Source organism: Lethenteron reissneri, chromosome 2 (genome assembly GCF_015708825.2).
Source record: "Lethenteron reissneri isolate LAM-NWPU_2019-01 chromosome 2, ASM1570882v1, whole genome shotgun sequence".
Lineage (NCBI taxonomy): Eukaryota > Metazoa > Chordata > Hyperoartia > Petromyzontiformes > Petromyzontidae > Lethenteron > Lethenteron reissneri.
In genome coordinates this window covers 4,542,875-4,560,321 of record NC_083780.1, presented here as the reverse complement: position 1 = coordinate 4,560,321, position 17,447 = coordinate 4,542,875, and the positions used below count along the sequence as shown (strand labels likewise).

Here is a 17,447-nt window from a genome sequence, read left to right as displayed (position 1 = left end):
GTTGGTAAAACGCGCCGCTGGGAACGCTCTTCAGGTGGTTGGTGTCCAGAGCCAGATGAGTGAGCTGAGTCAGTTTGTCAAACACCTTCGCGGGGAAAGACGCGAGTTCTTCACTGCGCAGAAACCATTAACCATAGGCACTCACCTACTTAGTATCAAATGTATCAATACATAGATTACGTAATAAAAAAAGATCCACTGCAAACCATAGTCACGACCATGCGATGTATTAATCCACTTCGAACCTGCACACGATCTCCTGTCATACTCCATCTCCATGGTGGATGTCCTTCTGGGCGCGTTCCCTCCCTTGCCTGCTACTCCGCTATTGTTATAGACCATGGTCAATGTGCATTGACCATCGTGGATTAATCCATCACCCCTTCTCACGCCGTATCCTGGCCAAGCCTGCTTACTTTAACTATCCGTTTGATGTAATTTGCGAGAGTTTATTCTCTGATACACGTGTTCCTCTCTCTATCTCTCAATGTAATGCCAAGCATGCAACTCCCAGTTCGTCTTTGTGCACTTCTCTGTTATTTTACGATATTATGCGTCATAATCACCGTGCTTCTGTACAAATCTGCAACGCCAGGTGGTTACCATTGATCAACATTACTCTTCTGTACACACATTATGATGTTATTTTTTATTGTGAAGTTCAGCTTCACAAGAGCACTCCAGCCTTCTCTGGTTGCCTCTTTAGTTGCATTGTTTTGGTCTCTTCATAGGTATTGGAGAAGCCTCGGGAATGAAAACAATTTCCGTTCAAATTACAGCTTTTGGCGCGTTGTCTCTCATTCGGAAACTCATACGGAGGATGCGCTGAGAATGCCAGTGAGGCAACGAGTCTAACCTCGATGTACCACAATCTCTGTGGGACTGTAAGCTGTGTAGCCATCACCAGTCGCGCCCCTGGGAACGCTCTTCAGTTGATTGTTACTCAAATCAAACCGCTGCAGACTCCCGAGGCGGTCAAACACCCCAGCGGGAAGAGCCTGCAGCTGATTTCTATTTAGATCCAGAATTGTCAGCTGGGTGAGACTGTTAAACACCCCAGCGGGTACTAATAACGTGTGCTGATGATATTGACCTCTTAGTTCAAAGTGGCCTCCATTCACGTCTAGAGACCTCAATGCTATTTACTTCAAGCGACCTCTCACCACTCTCATGGATATTCGTAAGAGAGAGCGACATCAATTCACATGAAGTTATTAACCGGACCCATTTCCATTCACTTTCACGCAGACACGGGAGTTGACAAAACCTCCATTCGCTATCATAGACACGTGTTGTTTAAAACAACGTTGACTCGCTTCACATGAAACCTGGCAGTTGAAGTGTGATTCCGGTTACCTCCATCGAGACCTGCTCGTTATAATTAATGTAATTTACTTGCAAAGCCATCTGTGAGCTAAAGAGATCTTAAATTACTTTAATGGAAAGACGTGTCACGTCGCCGTCATCCTCTACGCTCGACCGTCCTTTGCTCTGCTGGGTCCTCAGGCGAGTCTCGGCGCACCACTCACACAGCCCTCGCAGTCACCTCACACATCGGGTTCGGAGTCGCGGGTCATGCGTTTTTGTCAGGGTGCGTCACGTGTCGGTCGGGTTGTTGCCGGCGATGGTTGGCCGCGGCGTTCTGTTCAATTGTTGGCCTTGGGCCGCAATGTTATCGCCGCGGCGGCAAGATTGTCCGCTGTTATCTGAACCGTAGAGGGTGGGGAGGTGTGGGTGCTTGTAGATACCGGTGCATCCATGACCATCATTTCAGAAATAATTTTTATTATTTGCCGCCAAAATCGCGCACCATTCGGCCCATTGACACCCCATGTTTTTTCCGCGAATGGACAGTCCTTAGGGATTGTTGGCCAGATATCGGCTACAGTCTGCATAGGTGACATTCGGTTAACGGTTCCTGTACTTGTTTCAACATTCCTAACCCGACCCTGCCTGTTAGGGACCGATTGTCTAGGTGAAATGCGGCTAAAGATGCTTGTGGATCAAGGCTGCATTGAGTTGCCATCGGGCCGCCGAATGGCATTTTTATCATCGTCGACTCAATTCCGCATGGCTAATGCATCGGTCCTAGCGCTGGACAACCAAACGGTCAAAATTCCCCCCGGTGCACAGATGTTCATTCCCTGGCTCCTGAAAAAACAACTCGACCGGGAAACGACTACAGAAGGGATGTTGTTGGTCCCCTCCAACAAGGCTGCTCGTGGTACAACTTCATTGTATGCTCAGACTTTGGTGGCAAACGATCATAAACCATTTATCCAGGTTTTGAACGTTGGTTTGGTAACGTCGGTCATACAAGAGGGTACTGTTTTGGCTCACGCGTTGGTCGCGTGTCGCGAGGGGGAAAACGACGGGACTGTAGGAGTTGAAGTGGCTCCGCGGCAGGTTGAGGAATTTGACGAGTCGTGGATTGACGCTGACATCATTTCCCCGTCAAACATTCCATGGGGGGCACCCATTGTGCTTGTTAAAAAGCAGGACGGGAGTCTGAGGTTTTGCGTCAACTTCCGCAAACTCACCAAAGTCTCCGTGGCTGATGCGTACCTGCTCCCACGGATGGATGACTCGTTAGACGCTTTGTCGGGGGCGCATTTCTTCTCTACCCTTGATTTGCTGTCGGGATTCTGGCAGTTGCCCTTGGACGGCAGCTTTAGACCGATGACTGCGTTCCGCACACCCCAAGGGTTGTTCGAGTTTAACCGGCTCCCAATGGGACTTCACTCGGGTACTCTCCCATGTGGAGCAGCGATACTGCGTGATGTGCCGTGAGTTGCTGGCTATTGTTCACTTCGTCCAGCAGTACTGTCCCTACCTCAATGGAAGGAAGTTTGAGGTATGCTCAAATCACGCGGCTCTCCAGTATGTACTACGAGCCGTCTGGCCAGCTCTCCCAACATAGTCACTTCCGTGTCCTCGTCTCGGAGGCCGCTTTCCTATCTTACAGTTAAATGCTAATTTCTCACATTAACGTCACTAGCCCCGGCCACTTCTTTATGACCCTTGGGCTACACCCATTTCAAAAGGTTAAAAACAGTCTGCCTCAGCAGCAGACCATGCTTCCCCACCTGATGACGGACGCTTGTGTGGTACCCGAAACGTCGTGTTTTTATTTTATTTTATACCTACGTGACTTTACCGAAAGAACTACAGAGTATGGATTCCTGCAGTCACGAAAGCTTCAAATCAAGATTGACCAGGTACTTATTTGAGGCTGAGCCAGGCAATTTCAGGGCTGCACTTAAATCTGTTACTGCTCGCTGGAGAGATTGACAACTTACCCGGGGAATTGAGCGTCGCCTGCGCTGAGCGCTTTGACCGAGTTCAGCTCGAGCCGCCTGTATACAGCACACCGATGGAAAGAGCAAGCCAATCTAACGGCAAGGCTCTTAAACTAGTTTAGGTCCAGATCGAAGTGAGTCAGTGTCGGCAACTTCCCTGCGCCTGCGGGCCAAGCCGTTAATTTGTTATCACCCATTAATAGCTACCGTAGACTCACCAGCCAGGGCAGGTGCTGTATTCATTCGGTCTGATTGTGTTCCTGAAGTCACAGCCTTAGTAGACTCCACGACGCCTTCTGGATCTTTACAAATTATTTGTTGATACTGCCCTAGCCTCGGTACATGAGCACAGATAACAATACAAACTCAACACAGACACACAGGCTGCCAAAATGGGAAATATATAAAAGGTGACAATTTCAGGCGATGGCCCTTCTTCATGTCTCGTAAATGCACGTTCCTGTAACGTTTCATAGATGTTTTGCCCTTTAAGGCAGTGCTATTGATGAATGTATAGAATTGTTTGTGGATTTTCAGGTCATTTTCGGCCCTGTATACAGACGCGTGCAGCGTGTAACTATTCACTTTGTGTTTGAACGGAGACGCTTGCGTTAACGCACACGGAAAGAAGCACCGTGAATTCTATTCACGTAAAATTTACATCCAGCGGTCACTTACATGCAGGGCACGGAATGGTTTGACACGCTTATAATGACAACGTAATTGCGCCAGTGTTCTGTGAAGGGTCATGATGATTTCTGATCGCCTGGTGAATCTGCAGCATCTGTATCTGGAGAGAAACCAGCTTTCGCTGTTTGACAAACTGACCCAGCTCACTTATCTGGGTCTGCACACCAATCTGCTGAAGAGCGTTCCCAGGGACGCGTTTGACTAACGGAGCCAGCGCTGCCAGGAACGGTCTCTGCTTTGTCACTGGGCCCCGGAAGAGAGACAACGCTCGTCATGAGTTAGAATGAAGTGTGTAAAGCTCCCGCGTTGTTGACATACACAGTCACCATCACCAACAGCGTCGTTGTGATGTCCTCTCGCGCTATAAGTTATTATGCAGTGTCACTGAACATCAGTGAAGATTAAATGAGTCAATCGTGTGAATAATGAGAGCTGATATTCATCGTTTACATAAACTCGTGCATGCTGTGCGGGTTTCTGTTTAGCAACAAACGCAAGAATAACAACCACACAACAACAAAGACAAAGATACCCGTATAGCCTTTACATAATGTTGGGGTAAGTGCTGCAAAAAACAAACTAATAATAACCACACAACAACAAGCACCACAGATCAACGCAATACAAAAAAATACAATGACGAAACAAATCTACACAACAACACCACAGTACAACAACAACAACAACAACCACACGAAACTATTGTACAAATAGCACCAACAACATGACACCCTCCTCACACAGGAATTGGCCACACTTTCTGCTGTAGCAGCATCCTCCTGAGTCTCGGGACTCGATGAGGCCTCCCATAGACAGGCGAATGACGGAATTAATTCCACTGATCGAGTAAAAATTGTTCCAGAGGGAATGCGAGGCGAGCGCTGAACACCGTGCGGGTCGCTGTACTGCACCGCACAGACAGTGGGCACGGCATGGAGCGAACTGTCGAGATGTGAGGTGAACACGACGCCGCTAACGCGACCTAGCGACCCGTGTTGAACTCCACTGCCGTGTGAAGAGCGACGCTTCCTTGTAGAGGCTGCTCTACAGCAAGAGGCAGAGGCTGCGGATCTGAAATTATTGCTCAGTGATGAACTCACAGCTCTCCCCGCTGGGGTGTTTGACAGTTTAACGCAACTGACTTATCTCAACCTTCATACCAACCAGCTGACAGCTCTACCCGAGGGGGTGTTTGACCGACTGGTCAATCTGCAACAGCTGTATTTGTATCGGAACCGACTGTCGTCCATACCCGCCGATATGTTTGACAAACTGACGAATCTGAAGGAACTTAAGCTCTACAGCAACCAATTGACGGTTCTACCCGAGGGACTGTTTAACCGCCTCATGAATATAGATGTTCTGGATTTGTGCTGCAACAAATTCACACAGCTGCCCACTGGCATTGACAAACTCACCAAGCTGAAGCTGTTGGCTCTGCACGGAAACCAGCTGAAGAGCGTCCCTGGCACAAAGCATGACTGTTGAGCATGGAATCAGCTGCTGCTGACGATCTAAATGCTCGTGCTGATGATGAATGATGACACTGATGATGATTTAGAAAGCTTTTCCTGGTAGTAACCTCCTGATTACACCAGCCCACAGGGAATTATTTAGTCCGTCCGTCATGCAGGGAGGAGCTGGGTGGGGAGTGTGGGGAGGGACTGAGTGGGGAGGGTGGGGAAGGGCTGGGTGGGGGAGGGTTGTGCCTTTAACACGTTCCTTCGGAGTGGGCAGGTAGGAACTTGGTTGGACAGCGCATTCGTGCACGACAGACATATGCAGGACAGACAGACAAATAATCCCTGGTGGGCAGTGTGGAACCTGTTGGTCTTACCTGTACAAAAGACAACTTGACTTGAGGTAGCCAGGCAGCCAGCCAGGTAGCCAGCCCCCTTAACTATCGGCCCCTCCCCCTTTCTTTAGGCCCTTCCCCTTACCCCCCTCCCTTAGGCCCCTCCCCTGACCCCCACTCCCTCAGGCCCCTCCGCTGACCCTCCTTCCCTTAGGCCCTTCCCCTGACCACCCCCCCTCCCTTAGGCCCTTCCCCTGACCACCCCCCCCCATATCCTTAGGCCCCTCCTCTAACCCCCCTTCCTTAGAACCCTCCCCTGACCCTCCTCCCTTAGGCACCTCTCCTGACCCTCCTCCCTTAGGCACCTCCCCTCTCCGTACCCGGCAGTAGGTCTCCACCAATCAAAGAGCTGTTTATATTATATATATATTTATGCACGACAGACAGTCAGACAGACAAAACATACCTGGTGGGCAGTGTGGAACATTGTTCCTACCTGTAAAAAACACCGTATTACAACGCTGTGTGCAAAAAATCCCAGTATGATGCAAGTCAAACAATTACAACCATAAGACAATTTAGATTAAAGTTATCAGGCCATCTCCGCACTTCCGCAAGAAACATGGCTTAACCATATGTTTTCGAATCACCAAAATAAAGCTATTAAAACACATGTAACAACAGTAATCATAGGAACTGAGATTCTAATTTAACAATAAACAATATACATGTTCGACCAAACTAGCAGCCATATCGAGCAGTGGCTAGACAAAGGACTTTGAATTATTAATTTGATATTTTTTTGAACAACACCAATTCGCTCACAAGCTTGATGCTGTGAAAAAAATTTAACCAATGTTCTTTGGAGTTGTATTCACATTCCTTCTGCAAAATTCTTTCCGAAACAGCAGTGAGCTTGTCTGAGGTTGCTGCCCAGTGAGGAACTCGCGTTTCTTCCCACTGGGGTGTTTGACAAACTGACCCAGCTCACTTATCTGTCTCTGGGAACTAACCAGCTGAAGGGCGTTCCCAGGGGCGCGTTTCATAAACTGAGACAGCACTTCATCATGGGATCTCCTATGCCAGTACCAAAATATACTAATAGGGGTTTTCCCCTTTTTTTGGCAACAAAACTGATACCTTTTGCAAGGAATCATGCTTACATTAACCACAATACCTGCAGTCAAATGCAAACAAAAAACAATAATCTGATAATTTATGCATTGTCTTTGAAACTGATTGGTCCACACCAGAGACAGCTTTCTTTGGAGCCTAGTCTCATATGGTGTTCGACCAGATGACGCCAAAAGGCGCACAGTTCAAAGACAACGCAATACCAGAGTAATGAGAGCTCGGGGTGAGCAGCTACATCATGGGATCTCCTTTGCCAGTACAAAAATATACTAATAGGGTTTTTCCCCTTTTTTCTGGCAACAAAACTGAGACAGCACTGTAGGGATGGAGATGATGCTTGGCACGAGCAGCGTTCAGTTTATAAATCTACTGCGTTATTGAAATCCACAGTCATCGTCGTCAGGTTAGTCTGCAGTGTAACCGAACATTAGTGAAGATTAAAGGAGTGAATCGTGTGAACAATGAGAGCTGATGTTGATCGTTTACAGAAACTTGCATGTGCTGTGCGGGTTTCTGTTTAGTAACAAACGTAAGAATAACAACCACACAACAACAAAGACAAAGATCCCCGTATAGCCTTAACATAATGTTGGGGTAAGTGCTGCAAAAAACAAAATAATAATAACCACACAACAACAAGCACCACAGATCAACGCAATACAAAAAAATACAATGACGAAACAAATCTACACAACAACACCACAGTACAACAACAACAACCACACGAAACTATTGTACAAACAGCACCAACAACATGACACCCTCCTCACACAGGAATTTGCCACACTTTCTGCTGTAGCAGCATCCTCCTGAGTCTCGGGACTCGATGAGGCCTCCCATGGACAGGCGAATGACGGAATTAATTCCACTGATCGAGTAAAAATGTTCCAGAGGGAATGCGAGGCGAACGCTGAACACCGTGCGGGTCGCTGTACTGCACCGCACAGACAGTGGGCACAGCATGGAGCGAACTGTCGAGATGTGAGGGGAACACGACGCCGCTAACGCGACCTAGCGACCCGTGTTGGACTCCACTGCCGTGTGAAGAGCGACGCTTCCTTGTAGAGGCTGCTCTACAGCTAGAGTCAGAGGCTGCGGATGTGAAATTTTTGCTCAGTGATGAACTCACAGCTCTCCCCACTGGGGTGTTTGACAGTTTAACGCAACTGACTAATCTCAACCTTCATACCAACCAGCTGACAGCTCTACCCGAGGGGGTGTTTGACCGACTGGTCAATCTGCAACAGCTGTATTTGTATCGGAACCGACTGCCGTCCATACCCGCCGATATGTTTGACAAACTGACGAATCTGAAGGAACTTAAGCTCTACAGCAACCAACTGATGGTTCTACCCGAGGGACTTTAACCGCCTCATGAATATAGATGTTCTGGATTTGTGCTGCAACAAATTCACACAGCTGCCCACTGGCATTGACAAACTCACCAAGCTGAAGCTGTTGGCTCTGCACGGAAACCAGCTGAAGAGCGTCTCTGACACAAAGCATGACTGTTGAGCATGGAATCAGCTGCTGCTGACGATCTAAATGCTCGTGCTGATGATGAATGATGACACTGATGATTATTTAGTAGGCTTTTACTGGTAGTAACCTCCTGAATACACCAGCCCACAGGGAATTATTTTGTCTGTCCGTCGTGCAGGGAGGAGCTGGGTGGGGAGGGTGGGGTTTGGTGGGGAGGGGAGGGTGGGAGGGACTGAGTGGGGAGGGTGGGGAGGGGCTGGGTGGGGGAGGGTTGTGCCCTTAACACGTTCCTTCGGAGTGGGCAGGTAGGAACTTGGTTGGACAGCGCATTCGTGCACGACAGACAAATATGCACGACAGACAGACAAATAATCCCTGATGGGAAGTGTGGAACCTGTTGTTCTTATTGACCACCCCCCCCATATCCTTAGGCCCCTCCTCTAACTCCCCTTCCTTTAGGCTCCTCACCTGACCCCCCCTTCCTTAGGCCTCTCCCCTGACCCTCCTCCCTTAGGCACCTCCCCTTTCCGTACCCGGCAGTAGGTCTCCACCAACCAAAGATCTGTTTATATTATATATATATTTATGCACGACAGACAGTCAGACAGACAAAAAATCCCTGGTGGGCAGTGTGGAACATTGTTCCTACCTGTAAAAAACACCGTATTACAACGCTGTGTGCAAAAAATCCCAGTATGATGCAAGTCAAACAATAACAACCATAAGACAATTTAGATTAAAGTTATCAGGCCAACTCCGCACTTCCGCAAGAAACATGGCTTAACCATATGTTTTCGAATCACCAAAATAAAGCTGTTAAAAAACATGTAACAACAGTAATCATAGGAACTGAGATTCAAATTTAACAAAAAACAATATACATGTTCGACCAAACTAGCAGCCATATCGAGCAGTGGCTAGACAAAGGACTTTGAATTATTCATTTGATATTTTTTTGAACAACACCAATTCGCTCACAAGCTTGATGCTGTGAAAAAAATGTAACCAATGTTCTTTGGAGTTGTATTTACATTCCTTCTGCAAAATTCTTTCCGAAACAGCAGTGAGCTTGTCTGAGGTTGCTGCCCAGTGAGGAACTCGCGATTCTTTCCACTGGGGTGTTTGACAAACTGACCCAGCTCACTTATCTGTCTCTGGGAAATAACCAGCTGAAGGGCGTTCCCAGGGGCGCGTTTCATAAACTGAGACAGCACTTCATCTTGGGATCTCCTATGCCAGTACCAAAATATACAAATAGGGTTTTTCCCCTTTTTTTGGCAACAAAACTGATACCTTTTGCAAGGAATCATGCTTACATCAACCACAATACCTGAAGTCAAATGCAAACAAAAAACAATACTCTGATAATTTATGCATTGTCTTTGAAACTGATTGGTCCACACCAGAGACAGCTTTCTTTGGAGCCTAGTCTCATATGGTGTTCGACCAGATGACGCCAAAAGGCGCACAGTTCAAAGACAACGCAATACCAGAGTAATGAGAGCTCGGGGTGAGCAGCTACATCATGGGATCTCCTTTGCCAGTACCAAAATATACTACTAGGGGTTTTCCCCTTTTTTCTGGCAACAAAACTGAGACAGCACTGTAGGGATGGAGATGATGCTTGGCACGAGCAGCGTTCAGTTTATAAATCTACTGCGTTATTGAAATCCACAGTCATCGTCGTCAGGTTAGTCTGCAGTGTAACCGAACATTAGTGAAGATTAAAGGAGTGAATCGTGTGAACAATGAGAGCTGATGTTGATCGTTTACAGAAACTTGCATGTGCTGTGCGGGTTTTTGTTTAGTAACAAACGTAAGAATAACAACCACACAACAACAAAGACAAAGATCCCCGTATAGCCTTAACATAATGTTGGGGTAAGTGCTGCAAAAAACAAAATAATAATAACCACACAACAACAAGCACCACAGATCAACGCAATACAAAAAAATACAATGACGAAACAAATCTACACAACAACACCACAGTACAACAACAACAACAACCACACGAAACTATTGTACAAACAGCACCAACAACATGACACCCTCCTCACACAGGAATTTGCCACACTTTCTGCTGTAGCAGCATCCTCCTGAGTCTCGGGACTCGATGAGGCCTCCCATGGACAGGCGAATGACGGAATTAATTCCACTGATCGAGTAAAAATGTTCCAGAGGGAATGTGAGGCGAGCGCTGAACACCGTGCGGGTCGCTGTACTGCACCGCACAGACAATGGGCACAGCATGGAGCGAACTGTCGAGATGTGAGGTGAACACGACGCCGCTAACGCGACCTAGCGACCCGTGTTGAACTCCACTGCCGTGTGAAGAGCGACGCTTCCTTGTAGAGGCTGCTCTACAGCTAGAGTCAGAGGCTGCGGATGTGAAATTTTTGCTCAGTGATGAACTCATAGCTCTCCCCGCTGGGGTGTTTGACAGTTTAACGCAACTGACTTATCTCGGCCTTTATAACAACCAGCTGACAGCTCTCCCCGAGGGGGTGTTTGACCGACTGGTCAATCTGCAACAGCTGTATTTGTATCGGAACCGACTGTCGTCCATACCCGCCGAAATGTTCGACAAACTGACGAATCTGAAGGAACTTAAGCTCTACAGCAACCAACTGACGGTTCTACCCGAGGGACTGTTTAACCGCCTCATGAATATAGATGTTCTGGATTTGTGCTGCAACAAATTCACACAGCTGCCCACTGGCATTGACAAACTCACCAAGCTGAAGCTGTTGGCTCTGCACGGAAACCAGCTGAAGAGCGTCTCTGACACAAAGCATGACTGTTGAGCATGGAATCAGCTGCTGCTGACGATCTAAATGCTCGTGCTGATGATGAATGATGACACTGATGATGATTTAGAAAGCTTTTACTGGTAGTAACCTCCTGAATACACCAGCCCACAGGGAATTATTTTGTCTGTCCGTCGTGCAGGGAGGAGCTGGGTGGGGAGGGTGGGGTTTGGTGGGGAGGGGAGGGTGGGGAGGGACTGAGTGGGGAGGGTGGGGAGGGGCTGGGTGGGGGAGGGTTGTGCCCTTAACACGTTCCTTCGGAGTGGGCAGGTAGGAACTTGGTTGGACAGCGCATTCGTGCACGACAGACAAATATGCACGACAGACAGACAAATAATCCCTGGTGGGCAGTGTGGAACCTGTTGTTCCTACCTGTATAAAAGACAACTTGACTTGAGGTAGCCAGGCAGCCAGCCAGGTAGCCAGCTTCCTTAACTATCGGCCCCTCCCCTTTCTTTAGGCCCCTCCCCTTACCCCCCTCCCTTAGGCCCCTCCCCTGACCCCCACTCCCTCAGGCCCCTCCGCTGACCCTCCTTCCCTTAGGCTCCTCCCCTGACCCCCCCCCCTCCCTTAGGCCCTTCCCCTGACCACCCCCCCATATCCTTAGGCCCCTCCTCTAACCCCCCTTCCCTTAGGCTCCTCCCCTGACCCCCCCTTCCCTAGACCCCTCCCCTGACCCTCCTGCCTTAGGCACCTCCCCTCTCAGTACCCGGCAGTAGGTATCCACCAATCAAAGAGCTGTTTATATTATATATATTTATGCACGACAGACAGTCAGACAGACAAAAAATCCCTGGTGGGCAGTGTGGAACATTGTTCCTACCTGTAAAAAACACCGTATTACAACGCTGTGTGCAAAAAATCCCAGTATGATGCAAGTCAAACAATAACAACCATAAGACAATTTAGATTAAAGTTATCAGGCCAACTCCGCACTTCCGCAAGAAACATGGCTTAACCATATGTTTTCGAATCACCAAAATAAAGCTGTTAAAAAACATGTAACAACAGTAATCATAGGAACTGAGATTCAAATTTAACAAAAAACAATATACATGTTCGACCAAACTAGCAGCCATATCGAGCAGTGGCTAGACAAAGGACTTTGAATTATTCATTTGATATTTTTTTGAACAACACCAATTCGCTCACAAGCTTGATGCTGTGAAAAAAATGTAACCAATGTTCTTTGGAGTTGTATTTACATTCCTTCTGCAAAATTCTTTCCGAAACAGCAGTGAGCTTGTCTGAGGTTGCTGCCCAGTGAGGAACTCGCGATTCTTTCCACTGGGGTGTTTGACAAACTGACCCAGCTCACTTATCTGTCTCTGGGAAATAACCAGCTGAAGGGCGTTCCCAGGGGCGCGTTTCATAAACTGAGACAGCACTTCATCTTGGGATCTCCTATGCCAGTACCAAAATATACAAATAGGGTTTTTCCCCTTTTTTTGGCAACAAAACTGATACCTTTTGCAAGGAATCATGCTTACATCAACCACAATACCTGAAGTCAAATGCAAACAAAAAACAATACTCTGATAATTTATGCATTGTCTTTGAAACTGATTGGTCCACACCAGAGACAGCTTTCTTTGGAGCCTAGTCTCATATGGTGTTCGACCAGATGACGCCAAAAGGCGCACAGTTCAAAGACAACGCAATACCAGAGTAATGAGAGCTCGGGGTGAGCAGCTACATCATGGGATCTCCTTTGCCAGTACCAAAATATACTACTAGGGGTTTTCCCCTTTTTTCTGGCAACAAAACTGAGACAGCACTGTAGGGATGGAGATGATGCTTGGCACGAGCAGCGTTCAGTTTATAAATCTACTGCGTTATTGAAATCCACAGTCATCGTCGTCAGGTTAGTCTGCAGTGTAACCGAACATTAGTGAAGATTAAAGGAGTGAATCGTGTGAACAATGAGAGCTGATGTTGATCGTTTACAGAAACTTGCATGTGCTGTGCGGGTTTTTGTTTAGTAACAAACGTAAGAATAACAACCACACAACAACAAAGACAAAGATCCCCGTATAGCCTTAACATAATGTTGGGGTAAGTGCTGCAAAAAACAAAATAATAATAACCACACAACAACAAGCACCACAGATCAACGCAATACAAAAAAATACAATGACGAAACAAATCTACACAACAACACCACAGTACAACAACAACAACAACCACACGAAACTATTGTACAAACAGCACCAACAACATGACACCCTCCTCACACAGGAATTTGCCACACTTTCTGCTGTAGCAGCATCCTCCTGAGTCTCGGGACTCGATGAGGCCTCCCATGGACAGGCGAATGACGGAATTAATTCCACTGATCGAGTAAAAATGTTCCAGAGGGAATGTGAGGCGAGCGCTGAACACCGTGCGGGTCGCTGTACTGCACCGCACAGACAATGGGCACAGCATGGAGCGAACTGTCGAGATGTGAGGTGAACACGACGCCGCTAACGCGACCTAGCGACCCGTGTTGAACTCCACTGCCGTGTGAAGAGCGACGCTTCCTTGTAGAGGCTGCTCTACAGCTAGAGTCAGAGGCTGCGGATGTGAAATTTTTGCTCAGTGATGAACTCATAGCTCTCCCCGCTGGGGTGTTTGACAGTTTAACGCAACTGACTTATCTCGGCCTTTATAACAACCAGCTGACAGCTCTCCCCGAGGGGGTGTTTGACCGACTGGTCAATCTGCAACAGCTGTATTTGTATCGGAACCGACTGTCGTCCATACCCGCCGAAATGTTCGACAAACTGACGAATCTGAAGGAACTTAAGCTCTACAGCAACCAACTGACGGTTCTACCCGAGGGACTGTTTAACCGCCTCATGAATATAGATGTTCTGGATTTGTGCTGCAACAAATTCACACAGCTGCCCACTGGCATTGACAAACTCACCAAGCTGAAGCTGTTGGCTCTGCACGGAAACCAGCTGAAGAGCGTCTCTGACACAAAGCATGACTGTTGAGCATGGAATCAGCTGCTGCTGACGATCTAAATGCTCGTGCTGATGATGAATGATGACACTGATGATGATTTAGAAAGCTTTTACTGGTAGTAACCTCCTGAATACACCAGCCCACAGGGAATTATTTTGTCTGTCCGTCGTGCAGGGAGGAGCTGGGTGGGGAGGGTGGGGTTTGGTGGGGAGGGGAGGGTGGGGAGGGACTGAGTGGGGAGGGTGGGGAGGGGCTGGGTGGGGGAGGGTTGTGCCCTTAACACGTTCCTTCGGAGTGGGCAGGTAGGAACTTGGTTGGACAGCGCATTCGTGCACGACAGACAAATATGCACGACAGACAGACAAATAATCCCTGGTGGGCAGTGTGGAACCTGTTGTTCCTACCTGTATAAAAGACAACTTGACTTGAGGTAGCCAGGCAGCCAGCCAGGTAGCCAGCTTCCTTAACTATCGGCCCCTCCCCTTTCTTTAGGCCCCTCCCCTTACCCCCCTCCCTTAGGCCCCTCCCCTGACCCCCACTCCCTCAGGCCCCTCCGCTGACCCTCCTTCCCTTAGGCTCCTCCCCTGACCCCCCCCCCTCCCTTAGGCCCTTCCCCTGACCACCCCCCCATATCCTTAGGCCCCTCCTCTAACCCCCCTTCCCTTAGGCTCCTCCCCTGACCCCCCCTTCCCTAGACCCCTCCCCTGACCCTCCTGCCTTAGGCACCTCCCCTCTCAGTACCCGGCAGTAGGTATCCACCAATCAAAGAGCTGTTTATATTATATATATTTATGCACGACAGACAGTCAGACAGACAAAAAATCCCTGGTGGGCAGTGTGGAACATTGTTCCTACCTGTAAAAAACACCGTATTACAACGCTGTGTGCAAAAAATCCCAGTATGATGCAAGTCAAACAATAACAACCATAAGACAATTTAGATTAAAGTTATCAGGCCAACTCCGCACTTCCGCAAGAAACATGGCTTAACCATATGTTTTCGAATCACCAAAATAAAGCTATTAAAAACATGTAACAACAGTAATCATAGGAACTGAGATTCAAATTTAACAATAAACAATATACATGTTCGACCAAACTAGCAGCCATATCAAGCAGTGGCTAGACAAAGGACTTTGAATTATTCATTTGATATTTTTTTGAACAACACCAATTCGCTCACAAGCTTGATGCTGTGAAAAAAATGTAACCAATGTTCTTTGGAGTTGTATTTACATTCCTTCTGCAAAATTCTTTCCGAAACAGCAGTGAGCTTGTCTGAGGTTGCTGCCCAGTGAGGAACTCGCGTTTCTTCCCACTGGGGTGTTTGACAAACTGACCCAGCTCACTTATCTGTCTCTGGGAAATAACCAGCTGAAGGGCGTTCCCAGGGGCGCGTTTCATAAACTGAGACAGCACTTCATCATGGGATCTCCTATGCCACTACCAAAATATACTAATAGGGTTTTTCCCCTTTTTTTGGCAACAAAACTGATACCTTTTGCAAGGAATCATGCTTACATTAACCACAATACCTGCAGACAAATGCAAACAAAAAACAATACTCTGATAATGTATGCATTGTCTTTGAAACTGATTGGTCCACACCAGAGACAGCTTTCTTTGGAGCCTAGTCTCATATGGTGTTCGACCAGATGACGCCAAAAGGCGCACAGTTCAAAGACAACGCAATACCAGAGTAATGAGGGCTCGGGGTGAGCAGCTACATCATGGGATCTCCTATGCCAGTACCAAAATATACTATTAGGGTTTTTCCCCTTTTTTCTGGCAACAACACTGAGACAGCACTGTAGGGATGGAGATGATGCTTGGCACGAGCAGCGTTCAGTTTATAAATCTACTGCGTTATTGAAATCCACAGTCATCGTCGTCAGGTTAGTCTGCAGTGTAACCGAACATTAGTGAAGATTAAAGGAGTGAATCGTGTGAACAATGAGAGCTGATGTTGATCGTTTACAGAAACTTGCATGTGCTGTGCGGGTTTCTGTTAAGTAACAAACGCAAGAATAACAACCACACAACAACAAAGACAAAGATCCCCGTATAGCCTTAACAGAATGTTGGGGTAAGTGCTGTTAGCTAGTACCTATGAAGGCCGGCACGGCACACGAGGGGTGGGTGGCCAACAATACGCTCGGCCGCCTTTGTCTCCCTAGTAACGATGTTTATACATCGCACCAGGTACTCATTTGGCCTAGGGGAGGCCCAGGACCGGTTCAGATAATCGTCACTGGTGTTGGCCGTGATCGGGAATCGAACCCGGTTCGCCAGGTTCGTAGGGCAGCGCGCTAACCGCGACACTACTGATCGAGTAAAAATGTTCAAGAGGGAATGCGAGGCGAGCTCTGAACACCGTGAGGGTCTTCTTGTTTCTTTCGGTAAAGTCACGTAGAAGGGAAAGATGAATCCCTGCAGTCACGAAAGCTTTAAATCGAAATTTAACCGTGCGGGTCGTTGTACAGCACCGCACAGACAGTGGGCTCGGCATGGAGCGAGGTGCCGATATGTGAGGTGAACACGACGCCGCTAACGCGACCTAGCGACCCGTGTTGGACTCCACTGCCGTGTGAAGAGCGACGCTCTCGTGTAGAGGCTGCTCTACAGCAATAAGCGGAGGCTGCTGATCTGCGATTTGTACTCAGCGATCAACTCACAGCTCTCCCCGCTGGGGTGTTTCGATCAGTAGAATTAATTCCGGCATTCGCCTGTCCATGGGAGTCTCCAGATTCTGTCTTCAGTCGGATGCTACTAGAATGGGATGTGTGGCCAAGTCCTGTTTGAGTAAACGTTTGAGTTGTTGGTGCTGTTTGGGTAGTTGTTGTTTTGCTATCTGACCACCCCCTCGTCTACCGTGCTGGTCTTCATAGGTGCTCGCTCACATCATTTGCCCCAAAAGGTTGATGAGACTATATGGGGGATCTTTTTTGTTGTAATTATTTGATCTGATTGCTGAACAAATACAGAATCTGCGTGGTGGTGGGGATTCCCGCAGGCACAGACGCGAGGCTTCTGCTCTGGCAGTCCACAGTTGTCCCTGAGCACGAACACTGCGAGGGACGGGCGACGGTTTGGAGGCGGCTCACAACGGCCTCCCCTTGCACGCGAGCGGCGTCACGTGTGCCCCAACATTTACACGAGTTGCCTCTTACTGAAGATGTCCCTGCAAAACCTTCTTCACAAAACATTCATAGTGCTTAGTACATTTAGAAATCACTTGTCTTAATGTATTGTTTCGGAGTTGTGTTGTTATATCTATTTGCTTCT

General features: G+C 47.9%; 1 protein-coding gene across 1 annotated transcript in view; it reads right to left on the bottom strand.

The window, feature by feature from the left end:
• LOC133341581 (slit homolog 2 protein-like) overlaps window positions 1-17,447 on the bottom strand; it is a 120,186-nt gene that overhangs the window by 16,470 nt on the left and 86,269 nt on the right. Inside the window, exon 4 of the mRNA XM_061550220.1 lies at window positions 912-1,066. Coding sequence (XP_061406204.1) covers window positions 912-1,066 — 155 coding nt within the window. The remainder of the gene's footprint in view (window positions 1-911; window positions 1,067-17,447) is intronic.